The following is an 18,876-nucleotide window of genomic DNA, read 5'->3' as shown; positions in this document are numbered from 1 at the left end:
CCTGCCCGCAGACTGTCTCACCAGAGTGGTGCATGCTCTGGTTATCTCTCGCTTGGACTACTGCAATGCGCTCTATGTGGGGCTACCCTTTAAGGTGACTCAGAAACTGTAACTAATCCAGAATGTGGCAGCTAGACAGGTGACTGGGAGCGGCCACCGGGATCACATTAACACTGGTCTTGAAAGACCTACATTGGCTCCCAGTAGGTTTCCGAGCACAATTCAAAGTGTTGGTGCTGACCTTGAAAGCCCTAAACGGCCTCGGTCCAGTATACCTGAAGGAGCGTCTTCACCCCCATCGTTCTACCCGGACACTGAGGTCCAGCACCGAGGGCCTTCTGGCAGTTCCCTCATTGTGAGAAGTAAGGTTACAGGGAACCAGACAGAGGGCCTTCTCAGTAGTGGCGCCCGCCCTGTGGAACGTCCTCCCTTCAGATGTGAAGGAAATAAGCAGCTATCTTCTTTTTAAAAGACATCTGAAGGCAGCCCTGTTCAGGGAAGTTTTTAATATTTAATGCTGTATTGTTTTTAACACTTGATTGGAAGCCACCCAGAGTGGCTGGGGAAACTCAGCCAGATGGGCGGGGTATAAATAATAAATTATTATTATTATTATTATTATTATTATTATTATTATCATCATCATGCTTCCAGTCCCTGTACTCTTGCTCTATGGACGCCCTCAGGAAACTCGTGACGAGCATCGTAGAGGACCACCCAACACCTGAGCTGATAGTTGAGATGTTCCAGGTGAGCAGCAGGAGAAACTCTCTCTCTTTTTTTATAATAATTTTTATTAATTTTAACCTATAAATTATGATACATACCACAAAACTTCATCATTTATACAATCTTTTTTTGGACTTCCCTCAGCACCTCTGATGATCCGCCGTTTTAACCACTTCTTATGCATTTCTTAAATTCTTATTACCTTTAATTGTCATAGCTAATCCTCCTCCCCCTTATCCATTTTTGCAATAATTCCAATAATATTCCTCACAAAACTTCTTGCAAGCCTACAAACGTAGTCTGGTCGTCACAAATACTTTTCAAATAATCTGTAAATTAACTCCAGTCTTCTGTGAATTCCTGGTCCTGCCGATTTCGAATCCTTCCTGTTAGTTTGTCCAGTTCTGCATAGTCCATTAATTACATCCTCCATTCATCTTTCGTCGGTAATTCTTCTTGCTTCCATTTTTGGGCCAATAACATTCTTGCTGCCGTTGTTGCATATAAGAACAGCTTACATTCCTTTCTATTTATATCACTTCCTACAATGCCCAATAAGAATGCTTCTGGTTTCTTTATAAATATATATTTCAACATTTTTTTCATCTCATTATAAACAGGAGAAACTCTCTTTATTGGCGTTCAATAGTTTGGATTAGGCAACCAATTTAGAGACCTTTTCAGGCAGCTGGAGGTGCTTCAAAGGCCTCCCCCACGATCGGGATCACTGCCTTCAGAGGTGCCCCTGCTCTGCTAAATCACTCAGGAATGAATTGCCTTTTTTATTTTAGCTTCCAGACTGTCTTCCAGGGGAGACTCACATAGAGAACATTGCAGTAGTCTTGCTGCAGGGTTACCAACGCATACACCTGTCAGTTTGCATTTCTTAGTGCAGAAAGTCTTGATCTGATGTGTAGAGATCTTTCCTATTCTGCTTAATTCAAGAGGGTTCTGGAAGCTTCTGGAAGCTTCTCTGTGTGAAAGAAACTTCATGATGTTTGGGTTATTTCTTCAGAGAAGCTGAGTACAGTTGGTTTAAACTGGTTCTCTTATCTCTTTCTGTCAAGGTCATGCTGACTATAATAGTGAGGCCAGAAGGAGCCTGGGTTTCACTTTCTCTTTCTATCTCTTTTCCTTCTGGTGTGGTGTTCTGTATATGGTGTTAAAGTTTATAGACTTATTATAAGTTATTGTAAGTTTAAGTTAAGTCTGCTGCATACTATGTTTAGCGTTAAGGTTTTAGACTTACAGTGGTACCTTGTGTTACGGACACGATCCGTTCCGGAGGCCCGTCCGTCATGTGAAATGCCCACAACTTAAACCACTGCATCTGCGCAGGCGTGTGGTGCGATTTGGTGCTCCTGTGCATGTGGGAAGCGCGATTTAGCACTTCTGCGCATGCGCGAGTGGCAAAACCTGGAAATAACCCATTCTGGTACTTCCAGTTTGCCGCGGGATGTAACGCAAAAAGATGCAACATGAAGTGGACACAACACGAGGTATGCCTGTATTATACGTTATTGTAAGTTTAAATTAAGTCTGCTGCAACTGGATTTCTTATGGACAGCGCCAATCCTGAATGTACTGGATTTGTGACCATCATGCTCATTTGCCTTCAGTAGCAGTAAAGCTCTGCTGGTAAAGGTAAAGGGACCCCTGACCATTAGGTCCAGTCGTGGCCGACTCTGGGGTTGCGGCGCTCATCTCACTTTATTGGCCGAGGGAGCCGGCGTACAGCTTCTGGGTCATGTGGCCAGCATGACTAAGCCGCTTCTGGTGAACCAGAGCAGCGCACGGAAACGCCGTTTACCTTCCCGCCAGAACGGTACCTATTTATCTACTTGCACTGGTGTGCTTTCGAGCTGCTAGGTTGGCAGGAGCAGGGACTGAGCAACGGGAGCTCACCCCGTCACGGGGATTCGAACCGCCGACCTTGTGATCAGCAAGTCCCAGGCTCTGTGGTTTAACCCACAGCACCACCCGTGTCCCAGTAGCAGTAAAGCTCTGCTGGATGAAATACAATTGCTTCTGATCTATTTTGGGGGGAACCCTGCAACGTGTTTAAGTTTTTACTCTGCTAACTATATGTTGGAATCTGCTCTGGATCAATATTGAGTAGAATTCCAACAACAGCATCATGGTGGCAGGCCCTGTGTGAGAATAGCCATAGCTAATGTGGTGGACAAAATTGGCACTGTGTTTTTATATTGCAAACTGCCCTGTGATTGTCAGAAGAAGGGCAGCATAGGAATTTAACAAAAATAGATTTTCTAACATCAGTTGCATTTGCCTTCCTGCTCCGCCAACAGCTCATAGACCCCTGGTTCACCGTATCGGACTGTAGCAGGGAGAGGGCGCTGCAGGCAAGCTCCCAGACCCTCGCTGCCTTCCAGGAGAACTATCAGCTCCCCGTGAGTTTCCTTCTCTTCACCTGCTTGCCAGCTGCTCAGTCTGCACATCTCTGCCCACTATCCCAAAGACTCCAGCGGGTGTAGAATGCTGCAGCGAGGCTCCTCACGGGGTCTCTGCCATGGGAGCATATTCACCCAGTGCTTTTCCAGCTGCACTGGCTCCCGGTGGAGTACAGGGTCATATTTAAGGTGCTGGTTTTGACCTTTAAAGCCCTTCACGACCTAGGACCCTCGTACCTACGGGGCCGCCTCTCCCGGTATGCCCCGCGGAGAGCCTCAAAGTCCATAAATAGCAACACCCTAGAGGTCCCGGGCCCTAAGGAAGTTAGATTAGCTTCAACCAGAGCCAGGGCCTTTTCAACACTGGCCCCAACCTGGTGGAACGCTCTGTCTCGTGAGACCAGGGCCCTGCAGGATCTGATTTCTTTCCGCAGGGCTTGTAAGACAGAGTTGTTCCGCCTGGCCTTTGGCTTGGAGCCAATTTGATTCCCTCCCCCTCTTTCTTTTTTCTTTTTCCTTTCTCCTCCTGTGATGAGGCTGCATTTTAATATTTTGATGTTTCAATATTTTAATTGTTGTATTTTAATCTTGTTTTTAAGTTGTATTCATTCAACTTGTTTTTATTATTGCCTGTTAGCCGCCCTGAGCCCGGCCTTGGCTGGGGAGGGCAGGGTATATATAAAAATTATTATTATTATTATCTGTAAGCAACACCATTAAAATGTAATCTTAAAAATGACTTAAAACACTCGCAGAAACGAATTGCGAACGGCTCTGAATGTTCACATTTTTGCAAGGATTTCTACCCTCCACCCCCCAAAAATATAATACATTTTCCCTGTTACTTTCACTGATATGTCCATGTTTGCACTCACTTCCCCCTAAGGTGTCCATGCTTGTACACATAATTTGGACAGAAATTTTCAGTGCAAAATTCAGAGAAGGGTGACTTTTGAAAGTTCATGCATTGGTTTGAGAGGGGCAAATCAGGTAGCTTCTCGTTGAAAGTCAATCAGAATTAGATTTCTCCCCAGCCCTGGTCACCATCCATCTCACAAGTGGCGTGGAGGGGGGACCCCCTGTCAGGAAGTCCTACACATGAGTAAGTGTCCGACAGAGACACATGCTCGACTGGAATGTTCTCTCCCACCTGGTCGGACGTTCGGGAGCTTCAAAAGCTTTTTCCAGCCCAAACATCACAGTGACTGATACCAAGATACATCAACACACTTCAGGATCAGCAGAGTATAGGCAGTCAGCATTCAGACTCAGTAGCGCAGCTTTTCGGCTAAACTACGTTTATTTACATATACCGTATTTTTCGCTCTATAAGACGCACTTTTCCCCTCCTAAAAAGTAAGGAGAAATGTGTGTGCGTCTTATGGAGCGAATGCAGGCTTTGTGGGCTCTCCCAGAAGCCAGAACAGCAAGAGGAAGCGCTGCACAGCGCTCCCTCTCACTGTTCTAGCTTTTGGTTTAGCCGCGTGAAGCCTCCACAGGGCAGTGGGGAGCCTTCATCCCGCTGCCCTGAAGAGGCTTTGCGCAGCTATCCCTGGCTTTTGCGGGAGGTGAGGGAAGGGACAGAGCGTGTGGTTCTGTCCCTTCCCCCACCTCCCAGAAAAGCCCCCAAGAGCCGTGCTCGCTTTAAAGAGCACGCGGCTCTTGCGGGAGGTCGGGGGAAAGCCAGGAGGCTTGCTTTCGCTGAAACTAGGAGGGCAAGAGGGATCGGTGCGCAGCGATCCCGCTTGCTCTCCTGGCTTCAGGGATAGCCCCACAAAGCCTCCTGAGCGAAGAGAGAGGAGCGCTCCCTCTTCGCTCAGGAGGCTTCTTATTTCTTGTTTTCCTCCCCTAAAAACTAGTGCGTCTTATGGTTGGGTGCGTCTTATAGAGCGAAAAATACGGTGCACACTCGGAGCATCTTGACTCAGCTCCTTCCTCTTCAGCATCAGACAGCAAAGAGGGAGAACAAAGGGAGAAATGTCCTACAACCCAGTAATAAAAACATCCTGTCTCCTTCACTTCCCACAATGTGGAATGAAAACATACACCGTCATGTGATATAAACAATCCCATGACTGCAACACGGGGAAAGAATCCTAACACACACACACCAAAAAAACCCCCGCCTCTGTTGTAGGTCATAAAGATCAGGCAGGCTCAAATGAACAGATTTTTAAAAATCTTTCTTTTTCTGTAGGATGGAGAAAATTTCCAGCAGTTTGGGTCGCTGGTTGCATTCCTTGCCCCCTACACCTGTGATGGTTCTGTCAGATGCCGGCAGTGGGCTGCCCAGTGCATTAGTTGCCTTTTGCACATACAAGGTGAGGATGTTTTGAATGGGGGCTGTGTGAACCCCCAGCCTTCACTCCCCTTTCTGATTGGTTGGTTGGTTAGATGACTGGTTGAGTGATCAATTTAGTTTTATGGAGGAGAGAGAGCTATCAATGACTACTAGCAGTGCTTTTTTTCTGGGGGGACACATACCCCCAAACATTTTGTGAATCTTTCTACTTTTTTAAAAATAGTATTTTTATTAAATTTTACAAATTTGTATTCAACAGTCATCAACAATAAACACAAAGTGTGAAAAAATCCCTTTCCCCTCCTCCCCTCAACTCCCCCCCCTGTTGTTTTCCAAAAAATTTACTACTTCTATATCTTGATTTCATAGCCTTCTACATAAGTGCTCTTAGAAATTCTTAATTTTATACAATACCGTTCATCCCCTATATTATACTTGTAGATTTTCATATCATTATTCCATCTTTTTTACATTCATTTTGCTTAGTTTCATTCATTTTGCTTTAACCAAACCCTGCGAGTGAGTCTAGTTCTTTACAATTTTGCTATAAGTACAACATGAATGGATTCCAGTCCTTTTTAAAGTCTGATATCTTTATCTCTTAATCTTTCTGCAAGTTTTGCCATTTCTGCATATTCCATCGGTGAATCTTTGTACTTTTGTCCATTTACTGTTTTGATTTCCCCCCGATTTGAACTATAAAGTGATGGTTTTCGTGAGTCAAAATGAGTAGCACTGGCTACCAGCCATGACAGCTGTGCTCTTTTTGCACAGCTGGAGGCAGCAATGCTTCTTAAGACCTGTTGCTGGAAACCAGAGGAGGGGACCTGCTTCTGGGTTAACAACAACAACAACAACAACATATTATTCTTTGAAGGAGAACTACCGTACTTGAAAATGATTTAAGGGTGGTATTTAACTCCAAGTAGGGACGCGGGTGGCGCTGTGGGTTAAACCACAGAGCCTAGGACTTGCCAATCAGAAGGTCAGCGGTTCAAATCCCTGCGACGGGGTGAGCTCCCGTTGCTCGGTCCCTGCTCCTGCCAACCTAGCAGTTCGGAAGCATGCCAAAGTGCAAGTAGATAAGTAGGTACCGCTCTGGTTGGAAGATAAACAGCGTTTCCGTGCGCTGCTCTAGTTCACCAGAAGTGGCTTAGTCATGCCGGCCACATGACCCAGAAGCTGTACGCCAGCTTCCTTGGCCTGTAAAGTGAGATAAGCCGCAACCCCAGAGTCGGCCACGACTGGACCTAATGGTCAGGGGTCCCTTTAGCTTTAGCTTTACTAGGCTTGCTAAGATGTATAAGACTGAATCAGATAAGTGCTGGAGAATGCAAAGAGGTTGAGGAAACATTCTTTCATATGTGGTGGACTTGCAAAAGGGTAAAAGAGTATTGGGAAATGATCCATAATGAATTTGGGGGGGGGATGTTTAAAAGTACTTTGCCCAAAAAACCAGAGTTCTTTCTGTTGGGGGTAATTCAGACTGAGATTCCCAGATGTCAAAAAAGGTTATTTATGTATTCCACTACTGCGGCCGTGTCTTGCTAGCCCCAAAATGGAAAACAAGCAAGATCCCAACCAAAGAAGAATGGCAACTTAAGTTGACAGAATATGCACGGCTTGCAGACTTAACATATAGAAGAACAAGAAGAATAAAAGAACAAGAAGAACATACGTTTTGAGAAGATTGGAAAACGTTTATTGAAAATATGGGAAATAACTGTGTACAGCTGAAAACGTTGGTAGCATTAAGATAAATTCAACAGTGTAAATAGGTTTTGATAATGGAATACAATAATGGAATACTGAATGGTATAGTTTCTGTAAAATATGCAGGGATTGATGATATGTAAAATGAACCATGGAAAGAGAATAAGGGAAGTCATTGATATCTTAAGGATGTAAAAATGAGTACTTTAAATTGTAAAAAAAATTAAATTATTATTATATAAATTAAATTATTATTATATAATCTTTTTTATATGCAACAGCAGCCGCCTGTCTATTAATAGCATCAAATTGGAAGGGGGAAAAGATACCAACGCTAATGGAATGGCAAAATAAATTATTAGACTGTGTGGAAATGGCTCAATTAACAAGTAGGTTAAGAGGTAACACAAAACAATAATTTTCTCAAAAATGGGAAACATTTAAGAGATACTTACGGAAAAAAATAACAGCGACATATTATCTATGGCAGTGTTTGAATGACCCTTGTGTACGTAAAATATCAAGAAATAAAGGCAAATCGGTACGGTAAGTTGTAAGAAAGTATTAGAAAGTATATTAAATGTAATAAGTACATTCAAAATCATAAAGGTCAACAATAGGGCTGAAGCCGGATAGTCGGTTAGGACCAATGCCTAAACCAATACCGCTCATTCCTGCAACCAATAAAGTTGTGGCCATTTTTTGCCCATTAACCTAAATATTTGTGTCATGTGTTTTTATTTCCACTGGGGGGAGGCGGGAACTCGCCACGCAACATGCAAACAGCGACACAAGCCTCAGATACCTTTAGAGACTTGGGATGCTCTAGTCAGCAGAGTGAATAACTTCTCACAATGGAAGTGGCAGACAGAGACATGTGTAAGCACTATTTCCAGGCGTTTATTCAGCATAGTTCTTTTTTTTTTTTTAAGAATATTTATTAGATTTTCCAATTTTTTAAACAAACAAACTAAAACAGAACAAACAGAAACATTAAAAAAGACATAAAGTTCATAAATCATACTTTTAAATAACATATTTCTCAGACCTCCTCATACTTCTCCTCCTTGTATCCCAATTAAGGTTATTTGTTCAGCAAATCCTTCATTTAAAGCATTACAGCTTATAACGTTACCTTATTTTTCAAACCCTTTCCCCCCCATCTATGTTCCTTTATATCATTACAGCTAGAAACCACTCAATTTCAATCCAACACCATTTAACTTTCCTTAGTTTAACAGTATTTCTGTAAATAGTCCTTAATTTTTTTCCAATCTTCTTCAGCCGACTCTTCTCCCTGGTCACGGATTCTGCTCGTCAATTCTGCCATATTCAGCATAGTTCAGGAACAAAGGAAAAACATGTCTGCTTCCCTTTTTTTATATATATATAAATATTTATTAATTTTTCACAGATTATAAAAACACAAATCACAACAAAACAAAAGCATAAACACACACAAAACACAAAAAACACCACATGTATAATTTCAAACCCTTTTTTCATAAAAGATTTTCCCGACCTCCTCATACCTCCCCTTACTGCATTCCAATCCTTAATTAATTATGATCAACAAATCCTTCCCTATTTTCTAGTAAATAAATTTTAACCTTTCTTTTCATATAACATAATGGTTACAGCATTCAACCTCATATTTTCCAAATCCACAAACGTCTCAGCATTCCACAATTTTACAATGTTTCTTAAGATAGTCTTTAAATTTCTTCCATTCTTCTTCCGATGTCTCTTTTCCCTGGTCTCGGATTCTGCCGGTCATCTCTGCCAGTCTCATATAGTCTATAACTTTCATCTGCCATTCTTCCACGGTGGGTAGTTCTTCTGTCTTCCAATACTTCGCGATGAGTATTCTTGCTGCTGTTGTAGCATACATAAAGAATGTCCTGTCCTTCTTTAGCACCAACTGGCCGACCATCCCCAAGAGAAAGACCTCTGGTTTCTTCAGAAAGGTATATTTAAATACCTTTTTTATTTCATTATAAATCTTCTCCCAGAAAGCCTTAATCTTTGGGCACGTCCACCAGAGGTGAAAGAATGTACCTTCATTCTCTTTACATTTCCAACACTTATTGTCAGACAAGTGGTAAATCTTAGCAAGTTTGACTGGGGTCATGTACCACCTATAAATCATTTTCATAATATTTTCTTTTAAGGCGTTACACGCCGTGAACTTTATGCCGGTGGTCCACAACTGTTCCCAGTCTTCAAACATAATGTTATGACCAATGTCTTGTGCCCACTTAATCATGGCTGATTTGACTGTTTCATCCTGTGTATTCCATTTCAGCAGCAAGTTATACATTTTTGACAAATTCTTAGTTTTGGACTCTAACAATTCTGTCTCAAGTTTTGATTTTTCCACCTGGAAGCCATTTTTCCTGTCTGACTTAAAGACCTCCATTATTTGATAATAATGAAGCCAGTCCCGCACTTTATCTTTTAGTTTCTCATAACTCTGCAATTTCCATTTGTCCCCCTCCTGTTCCACAATTTCCCAATATTTCGGCCATTTCAGCCCCATATTAAGTTTTTTCACAGCCAACATGTCTGCTTCCCTTCGTGTCCAAGCACTCAGCAGTATAGCAAAAGCAATATACAAATGGAAGTTCCCAGCAGACTGTGGGAAGTAAACAGCCTGTGCTGGAAGTAAACAGGCATGTGTCACACAACAGTTCCTTTTAAGGTGGAATGGAACTATATCCTAACACTCCCTTCTTGCCTTTTCTTTTCCAGCTCAGTCAAAAGTCACAGCAGAGGAGGAAGAAGAAATGCTGTCTGCCTGTCGTGACCTGAAGGCTGAGGTCCCCAGCTCTCTATTCGAAGCTTCGTGCAGAATGGCCAAGGTGAATTTCCCAATCCTTTGGCTAACATCTGTGGACCAGATTTCATTAAATCACAGAACTACAGAGTTGGAAGGGACCCCAAGGGCCATCTTAAGGTCCATAAATAGCAACACCCTAGAGGTCCCGGGCCCTAAGGAGGTCAGATTAGCCTCAACCAGGGGCAGGGCCTTTTCAGCACTGGCTCCAGCCTGCTGGAACGCTCTGTCTCATGAGACCAGGGCCCTGCAGGATCTGATTTCTTTCCGCAGGGCCTATAAGACAGAGTTGTTCTGCCTTGCCTTTGGCTTGGAATCAATTTGATTCCCTTCCCCTCTTTCCTTTTTTCCTTTCTCCTCCTGTGATGGAACTCCTATTTGGGGACTTCCCTGGCTTTTTCTGGCCCCTGTAGGACCAGGCTGGATAGTTAGCCTTGGTGAAGACTTAACATTTTCATCCCCCCAAAAAGTTTTTGTTTTGAGTTTCTACTGAAATTGAGGTTGCATTTTAATGTTTTAATGTTGTATTTTAATCTTGTTTTTAAGTTGTATTTTAATCAATTGTTTTTATACCTGGTGTTAGCCGCCCTGCACCCGGTTTTGGCTTGGGAAGGCGGGGTATAAATAAAAATTATTATTATTATTATTATTATTATTATTATTATTATTATTATTATTATCTAGTCTAACCCCCAGAAATGCAGGAATCAGAGATGAAGAATCCGCAACAGATTTCCATCCAAGCTCTATTTTAAAATCTCCATCAAAAGAAAACCCACCACCTTCGAGGGAGTACATGACACTTCCATTTGTTTGACGATTTCCCCCTCTATGGTCAGAATGAACTGCAGTTGCATTTCAGTGCAATTGTTATTGTGATCATCGATTCACAATCCTTTACTTCTGGCGTTTTCACAGGTGGTCAGCGTGCATTTCCCACCAGATCAAGCCCTGGACTTCATCGAGGTCATCCTAGAAGACCTGGTGTCCGGAAATGAAATGTGCGCCACTGCTGCTGGCCGCTGGCTGCTAACCATCCTTTGGGACTCCGGAGACGCTATGGGAGCCCAGGTGACCACCTGCGACCATGGGGGGGGGGGCTTTTATAAGCTTTGTTTGACATGTGTCGGACAGGTCTCCAAAGGCACCAATCTACAATTGGTTGTTGGAGCAGGCTTTGGCTGGTGCGGAAGGTTGGCTTTAGCTTTTGAGCAGAGGCAGGGATTGTGTTTCATAGTCTTCCTTGGGTGAGGGGCACATGCCAGTTGTGGGTGGGGCTGGATGGGCAAGTTGGCTGAGTGATGGGTGCGACTCTCACCTTCGCACATTCTGCCCATGCAAAAGGATGCTCTTCCTACACGTACCCATCACTCCAAAAGATCCAGCCAGGTAAAAGCTCTTGCAGAGGACACAGAGCAGGGCCAGGGAGGGGTGTGGCCTTGTAGAAGGGGGTGTGGCCAAAGAGAGCCCTGGGGGCCAGGTAGAGAGGCTTGGGGGTGCATGTAGCCCCCATGGCTGAAGTTCCTCACCCTTGTTTTCGAGCAACCAATGAACATAAACTGAAATTAAATTTTGACCTAGCCAGCTTAGCGCAGCAGAGCCCCACTGGGTCCTGAATGAAGTACAGTCGTACCTTGGTTTCCAAATGGAATCCGTTCCAGAAGTCCGTTCGACTTCCAAAACATTCAGAAACCAAAGTGTGGCTCCTGCAGCCAATTGGAAGCCGTGGAAGCCACGCTGGATGTTTGTCTTCTAAAAATCATTCAAAAACATGGACTTCCGGTTTTTGATTGTTCGGGAGCCGAAACGTATGAATTCCAAGGTGTTTGGCAACCAAGGTACGACTGAACTTGGTTTTACTTCTTCAGAAACAAAGCAGGTACTCTTCCATTGAGCTACAGCCTTTCCCCCAAATAAGATTGCAGTGTTAATCTGTTTGTGGTGTGCACATTCCTTGGTCCAATCCATTCCCTTGGGCTGTATAAGAGTATAGAAATATAGGGCTGGAGAAATGCCTCTCTCTGAAACCCTGGAGAGCCATTGTGAGTATGATAAAGGGCCAGCAGGCCTAGTGGCCTGGCTCAGGACAAAGCAGGTTCTTATGCTCCTCTGTTCAAAGAAAGCAAAGTAGTGTTAAATTTCTAAGAAGGTATTTGGAATTTCTAGAATGCAATTGACTCATATGAGTGGGACTGCTGATAGCAATGCATGCACCTGAATTGCTCCTGTCAGGTTTCAGAGATCCTGGACATTTTCTACAGCCGCTTGCCCACCATCAAACAGGAAGATCTGCGGCAGGTCCTTGTGGAAGCTGTGGCTGCTGTCTCCCATTTTCACCTGGACACCGTGATCGAGAGCCTATTCTGCCGCCGCCTCCCGATGGACAGGTGCATGCCAGCATTAAGCTGAGGCTTTAGTACATTTGGGGAGACTCTGTGTCTGCATTTCAGCCCACAAATTGGACCCACTCTGTTTAAGTGAGCGGTGCTTGTGGGAAAACAAATCCTCTTCAACTTATGTGTTGTTGCATTGCAGTGAAACAGGTGAACTCTGGAGGTCCCTAGGCAAAGACCCTTCCCAGGCCTTACTGATTTTATGCAAGTTAGCAGCCAGGGTGGCAGAGCCTTCAAGTCTGGAAGCCCCTTTCTCCTCAGGCAGCAATGACAGCGTGGAATTTGCAGATGAAGGACCTCTCAAGGTGAGCAAGAAGAAGTGAGGAGCAGTTGAGAAACAGGGAGGGATTCTTAGAGAGGAGAGATTTCAGCTCGCTTAATGTAGACTGAAAAACATAAGAGCATCAGGAGAGCCTGATTACTGGGGTAGCCTCACACGCGCCAGAAATCTGATGGGGGTTTTTTGTTCTTGGTTGAAGAGGGAAATATAGGTATATATGAAAAAGAGAATTCCGGGATGCCTAAGATCCAGGTTTGGGGCAAGTACTCTTTGGTGAGAGAACTCCAGCAAAAAAATTTCCCTCCTAAGTTGTTTCCAAAGCCCCTCTCTTCTCTCTTAGCATAGAAAGAGACCTCACATTTTGTAAGTTAAAAATGCTTTACTTACAAACTCTTCCAAGGTCACATTCATGTGCTTTTCCATACAGCACTCAGAAAATCTTGGAAGGCAGTCTTGGAAGGCGGACTCTCCTTCATCAGAGGTTTTTCAGCAGAGGCTGGATAGCTGCCTGTCAGAGAATCTTTAGCTATGATTCCTGCATTGCAAGAATTTCGACTAGATGTCAGGGACTGGGCAGAGGAGGAATGGTGGAGACCGCCTCCCTGGCCTGACCCTTCCAGAGAAGAAGACGACAGCTCAGAATTACAATGAGGGTTTGAGGGAGGTCACAGCTCAGAGGCAGATGAGGGGGGGAAGCTGGGAAATAAAGGGAGATGAGGAAGAGGAACGACCAGGAGGACAACAGCTGATGGACACAGTGTCCTTAGAAAGCATTCCAGACCCGACCCTCCCAGAGTTGGTGAATGAGGAAGTGGGAGAAAAAGGGGGTGGAGAGTCACTCGGGACAACGCCATTACTCCAAGAGGCTGAGTTCCAAGCCTCTCTGTAAATATTGAATAAAAAGCAGATGGTAAGGACTTTTCCTTGTCTTATTCGTTCCTCGCAACCTGCTGTGGGGTTGTTTCCTCTGCCGCTTGATACTAGATGTTGTTGTTGTTTTATTTATACCCCATTCATCTGGCTGGGTTTCCCCAGCCACTCTGGGCGGCTTCCAACAGAACACTAAAATACAATAACCTATTAAACATTAAAAGCTTCCCAACACAGGGCTGCCTTCAGATGTCTTCTAAAAGTTTGGTAGTTATTTTTCTCTTTGACATCTGGTGGGAGAGCGTTCCACAGGGCGGGTGCCACTAGCGAGAAGACCCTCTGTAACGTGGCTTCTCACAGTGAGGGAACCACCAGAAGGCCCTTGGCACTGGACCTCAGTGTCCAGGCAGAACGATGGAGGTGGAGACGCTCCTTCAGGTATACTGGACCGAGGCCGTTTAGGGCTTTCAAGGTCAGCACCAACACTTTGAATTGTGCTTGGAAATGTACTGGGAGCCAGTGTAGGTCTTTCAAGACTGGCGTTATATGGTCTTGGTGGCCACTCCCAGTCACCAGTCTAGCTGCCGCATTTGGATTAGTTGTAGTTTCCGGGTCACCTTCAAAGGTAGCCCCACATAGAGCGCATTGCAGTAGTCCAAGCGAGAGATAACTAGAGCATGCACCACTCTGGCGAGACAGTCTGCGGGCAGGGAGGGTCTCATCCTGCGTACCAGATGGAGCTGGTAAACAGCTGCCCTGGACACAGAATTGACCTGCGCCTCCATGGACAGCTGTGAGTCCAGAATGACTAACAGTTTGCGCACCTGGCCCACTCAGGACCAGGGAGTCCTCCACACCCGCCCGTCTCCTGTCCCCCAAAAACAGTACTTCTGTCTTGCCAGGATTCAACCTCAACCTGACCACTGGAACTCCTTCTGACTCTACAATTCCATGATTCAGTTCTATGACAGCCCTTTTACTGGAAGACGTCCTCTCACACACCCAGGTGTGCTTTCATTCTCTTGCTGTTTCTCTGTTCAGGCCACTTGCGCCATCTACGAAGTCCTGTCCGTGCTGCACACCGAAGAGGGCATCCAAGAGCTGTTTCCAGAGCTGTTCTGCACTCTCCTAAAGCAGGTCAGCAAAACCCTGGAGAAGAGGATGCCCTTTTACGAGGGTCGCCGGAGGCTGTTTCTGAGAGAGCAGCATTTGTCTGAAGGCAACCCTTGCAGGTCAGTTTCCCATTTGCCCACCTCTTTTCGCATGGGCCTCCTCTGAAAAATTATAGATCTTGGGTCTGGGCTTTGAGTTAGAAAAAAAATGTTAAGAATCTCATTTATTAGGAAACCAGAAGCATACCTGTTGGGCATTACTGATTCAGATATTCCTAAAAATATTAAAGATCTTTTTTGTATGCAGCAGTGGCATACAAAGGTGGAAGAGTGACAGAATTCTTTCTAGACAAGAGTGGATACAAAAATTGACTGAATATGCTGAATCAGGTAGTCTATCTGAAAAAATAAACCGAGAATTTAATTTGTATCAAAATGGGAGGCCTTCAGTACATATCTTAAACAGAATCATACCATGTTAAAATCTGTAGCAGCTTTTGAGTGATCCCAGCAGCTTTTATTAATTGGTTATATAAATATAAACATTTATAAATTGTGAAAATATTAATCTAAAAAATAGTATTTTGATACGGCAGTAAATTTATGTAAAAAGAATTAAGGAATAAATGGGAGGTTGGGTATAAAAGGTAATGGGATTTTTATTTTTATTGTAACGTGAAATTGCAACCACAAATTTATGTCATAATTTTTATCTTATTAACAGATGGTGTAAATTTTATTTTCTTTCCTTTTCCCTCCCCTCTTAAGTTGTATCCCTTTTTGGTATTGGGGGTTTTTTTTTTTTTTTTGGTATGTAATAAGCATGGAAATAAGCATGGGAAAAAATAAAACAATAAAATAAATAAATAAAAGATCTTGGGTATGGGCACCAAGCCTTATGAGGAACAGTTGAGGCAACTGGGTATGTGAAGCCCGGAGAAGAGGAGACTGAAAGGTGATATGATACCTGTCTTCAAATAACTGAACGGCTGTGTCACATGGAATGTGTGATGGCCTGGGACTCGGGCTCAGACCCAGAGGAGTCTCAGTCTGCACCGGATCCTTTGCCTCAGGCATCACCTGAACCAAGTCTGGGGCCTGATCCTGAAGAGTCCCAGTCTGCACAGGTTCCCCTGCAACAAACACCAGCTGGGCCGAGTCAGGGGCCTGAGCCTGCCCTGGCTCCAGATGTGGGGATTACCTTGTTGCCTTCAGCTGGGCCATCACTTACAGCTCCTCCACTACCGGTTGGGTCAGGGGAGGCTGAGGCGGCCCCTGGGTCTAGTAACCCACCGACATCTCCTGAGCTGCAGAGACTGAGGTCTGAGAGAAGGAGAGACCTGAGTACTTGCAGGAGGAGTGCTCGCCTTCAGGCGAAACAGGGAGATGAGTCGCCGGGGGATCAGGACCGGCCGTTACTCCAACAAAGATAACAGGCTGTTGGACCCCGCCCCAGGTTGCGGAAGCAACATTGCTGTATGCTAGATCCTGCCTGCGATCCTGTACCTGTCATTGCCTGGTGTCCTGCCTTGGCCCTGTCGGACTGACTCCTAGTGGAAACTCCGGATTCTGGACTGGTCCTGGACCGCGTTTCACGGGTTACCCCTGAACCCAGCACAGAAGGTGGGGCAAGATTGCTTTCTCTCACTGGGGAAGGTAGGACCCAAACTGCTGGATTCAAGCTACAAGCAAGAAGATTCCGACTTAACATTAGGAATAACTTTCTGATAGCAAGGGCTGTTTAAGAGAGGAATGGACTCCCTTGGGATGTTGTGGACGCTCCTTCCTTGGAGGCTTGTAAGCAGGGATTGGGTGGCCATTTGTCAGGGGTTTTTTAGCTGAGACCCCAGCATTGCAGAGGGTTGGACTAGATGACCCTTGGGGTCCGTTCCAGCTCTACAGATCTATGGTTTCCTGTGACAGCAGCCCTTCTGAACAAGTAAATTTGCATATACAGAGGCCTCTCTTGTTGGCCTGCAGGAACTGAACTAACAACTAACAACAACATAACATACAGATGTGCAAACCTTGGGCTTCCTCTTAGACAGCTGCACATGCAGAGTTCCCTCTTTATGACTTCTTTCCATGCAAAACAGTCTTTTTTATTTTTATTTTTAATTTGTGTAATTTCTATCCTGCCCTTCTTCCCAATGGGAGCCCAAGACAGCAAAAGGCTAGGAAAGCAAAATGCTATAAAATAAAATAAAGACATTTAGTACATCAAGAAAAAGTTAAAACATCAAGTACATCAACAAACATTTAAAAACAGTCCCATAGCCCTCACAGCTATTAATTTCCAGGTTGCCAGGAGCCATAGCTTTCGGCCATCAAATCTCCCAAATGAATAGAATTGTGTGTTGTTTTTTAATTGCTCCTGAATGTTAATAATGAGAGAGGCAGACACATCTCACCAGGAAGAGGGTTCCACAAATGGGGAGCCGCCACCAAGAAGACCCTGTTGCAGAGGGTGGCACAATCAAAAAGGCCTCCCCCCGTGCCCAAAATAGTTGATATTGGGAAAGGCAGGTTTAGGTAGTTTGCTCTCAAGCCATTTATGGCTTTGGACGTTAATCCTAACCCCTTGAAATATGCCCAGCTTGGCCACCCACAGCTGCTGGCTCAGTGCTTTTAGGGCCAGAGGTGACCAGAAGTGGCAGACCATTTTCAGTTTGTATTGGCCTGTTCTTCTTCAAGTATTCGACTTTGACCTTCTTCCGATTCAGATGCCCTTTCTGTGCCCTTTTCCTCCACAGACTTTCTGTGGCAAGTCTGAAGGCTCTTGTGTTGAAGCTTACCACTGATCCCTCACTGGCAGAGTTTGGAGAGGTGAACATCTGGACTTCACTTGGTGATCCTAGAACCCACCAGGAGGGGGCCTCTCTGCTGGCCAGGTGAGGGTAAAGGTAAAGGTAAAGGGAACCCTGACCATTAGGTCCAGTCGTGGCCGACTCTGGTGTTGTAGCGCTCATCTCGCTTTATAGGCCGAGGGAGCCGGTGTACAGTTCTGGCGAACCAGAGCAGCGCACGGAAACCGCGATGGGGTGAGCTCCCGTTGCTCGGTCCCTGCTCCTGCCAACCTAGCAGTTCAAAATAAATAGGTACCACTCCGGCAGGAAGGTAAACGGTGTTTCGGTGCGCTGCTCTGGTTCGCCAGAAGCAGCTTAGTCCTGCTGGCCACATGACCCGGAAGCTGTACGCCGGCTCCCTTGGCCAATAAAGCGAGATGAGCGCCGCAACCCCAGAGTCGTCCGTGACTGGACCTAAGGTCAGGGGTCCCTTTACCTTTTAAGATCGTCTCTATGAGAGTATATTGTATTTAATTATGGGGTATTGGAGTTTTTAGGGGGCTAACCTGGTTGGGATAGCAGGGATAGCAGGCTTATTGGTTTCTGAATATCTGATGTAGATTTTCAATTTCTTTGTTCTGTATGGGACAATGACAATAAAGATTATCGTATCGTATCGTATTGGGATGAAGCTGCTCTGAAATAGGGGAGCTCGTATTTTGAATTACCCCAATTCAGAGTCCCTCACTCACCCACACAGCTGTGGAGGTGAGTATTGTTAAATTGTGGGTGAACATATCAGACAACACAGCGATTCTTCAAACAGCTCTTGTTTATTCACAGGCCAGAACAGAACTGAACAGGAGGGTTCAGCCAGCCTGCTTATATAGAGCTCCAGTACAATGCAACAGTAACCATTTTCTGTAACTATCCAATCACTGAACGTCATTTTCAATCCCTTATTTGCATATGTGGACCTGAGTGAAAACTATCTACAGTATCCCCCTGCTGGCCCAGGGTGAGAACTTCAGCACATAACAAGTATCTTGTAATGTTTCTTTTCTCTTCTAGACATCTGTTTCAGAATCGACTTCTGGACCACAAGATCATTGAGAATGCCCTCCCCTGGATGACTTCCGAGTCCGAAAAGCTTCGGCTGACAGGAACTGCCTTCTTTTCAGAGGTAAGACCTGGGCATCTCAGGTGTTGCTTTCAAAAGGTGCCGTGGTATTTGAGCAGAAGAACGGAGGGCTCTGGCTTGGGTCCAGTGCTAGTCCTAATCAGTGTAGACCCGTTGAAATTAATGAACTTAAGTTTGCAATTCCCATGAATTTCAGGGGTTCTACTCTGAGTAGGACTAGCACTGGATGTGGTCCACTGTTTCCAGGAATGGCTCTGTGTTGTCATTGCGTAGGGCAGTAGCAGAGAGAAAACAATAGCAATG

At 44.8% G+C, this 18,876-nt stretch overlaps 1 protein-coding gene across 1 annotated transcript in view; it reads left to right on the top strand.

Annotated features, from left to right (window-relative positions):
* Positions 1-18,876, top strand: part of LOC128402100 (maestro heat-like repeat-containing protein family member 2B) — an 80,372-nt gene that overhangs the window by 44,708 nt on the left and 16,788 nt on the right. The window contains exons 26-35 of the mRNA XM_053365954.1: positions 655-750; positions 3,039-3,140; positions 5,338-5,461; positions 9,907-10,016; positions 10,910-11,062; positions 12,224-12,378; positions 12,527-12,689; positions 14,576-14,766; positions 17,400-17,537; positions 18,504-18,615. Coding sequence (XP_053221929.1) covers positions 655-750; positions 3,039-3,140; positions 5,338-5,461; positions 9,907-10,016; positions 10,910-11,062; positions 12,224-12,378; positions 12,527-12,689; positions 14,576-14,766; positions 17,400-17,537; positions 18,504-18,615 — 1,344 coding nt within the window. The remainder of the gene's footprint in view (positions 1-654; positions 751-3,038; positions 3,141-5,337; positions 5,462-9,906; positions 10,017-10,909; positions 11,063-12,223; positions 12,379-12,526; positions 12,690-14,575; positions 14,767-17,399; positions 17,538-18,503; positions 18,616-18,876) is intronic.

Source organism: Podarcis raffonei, chromosome 1, assembly GCF_027172205.1.
Source record: "Podarcis raffonei isolate rPodRaf1 chromosome 1, rPodRaf1.pri, whole genome shotgun sequence".
Classification (NCBI taxonomy): domain Eukaryota; kingdom Metazoa; phylum Chordata; class Lepidosauria; order Squamata; family Lacertidae; genus Podarcis; species Podarcis raffonei.
Note: the sequence above shows the minus strand (reverse complement) of the source record. Positions and strands in the feature narration are given on the sequence as shown.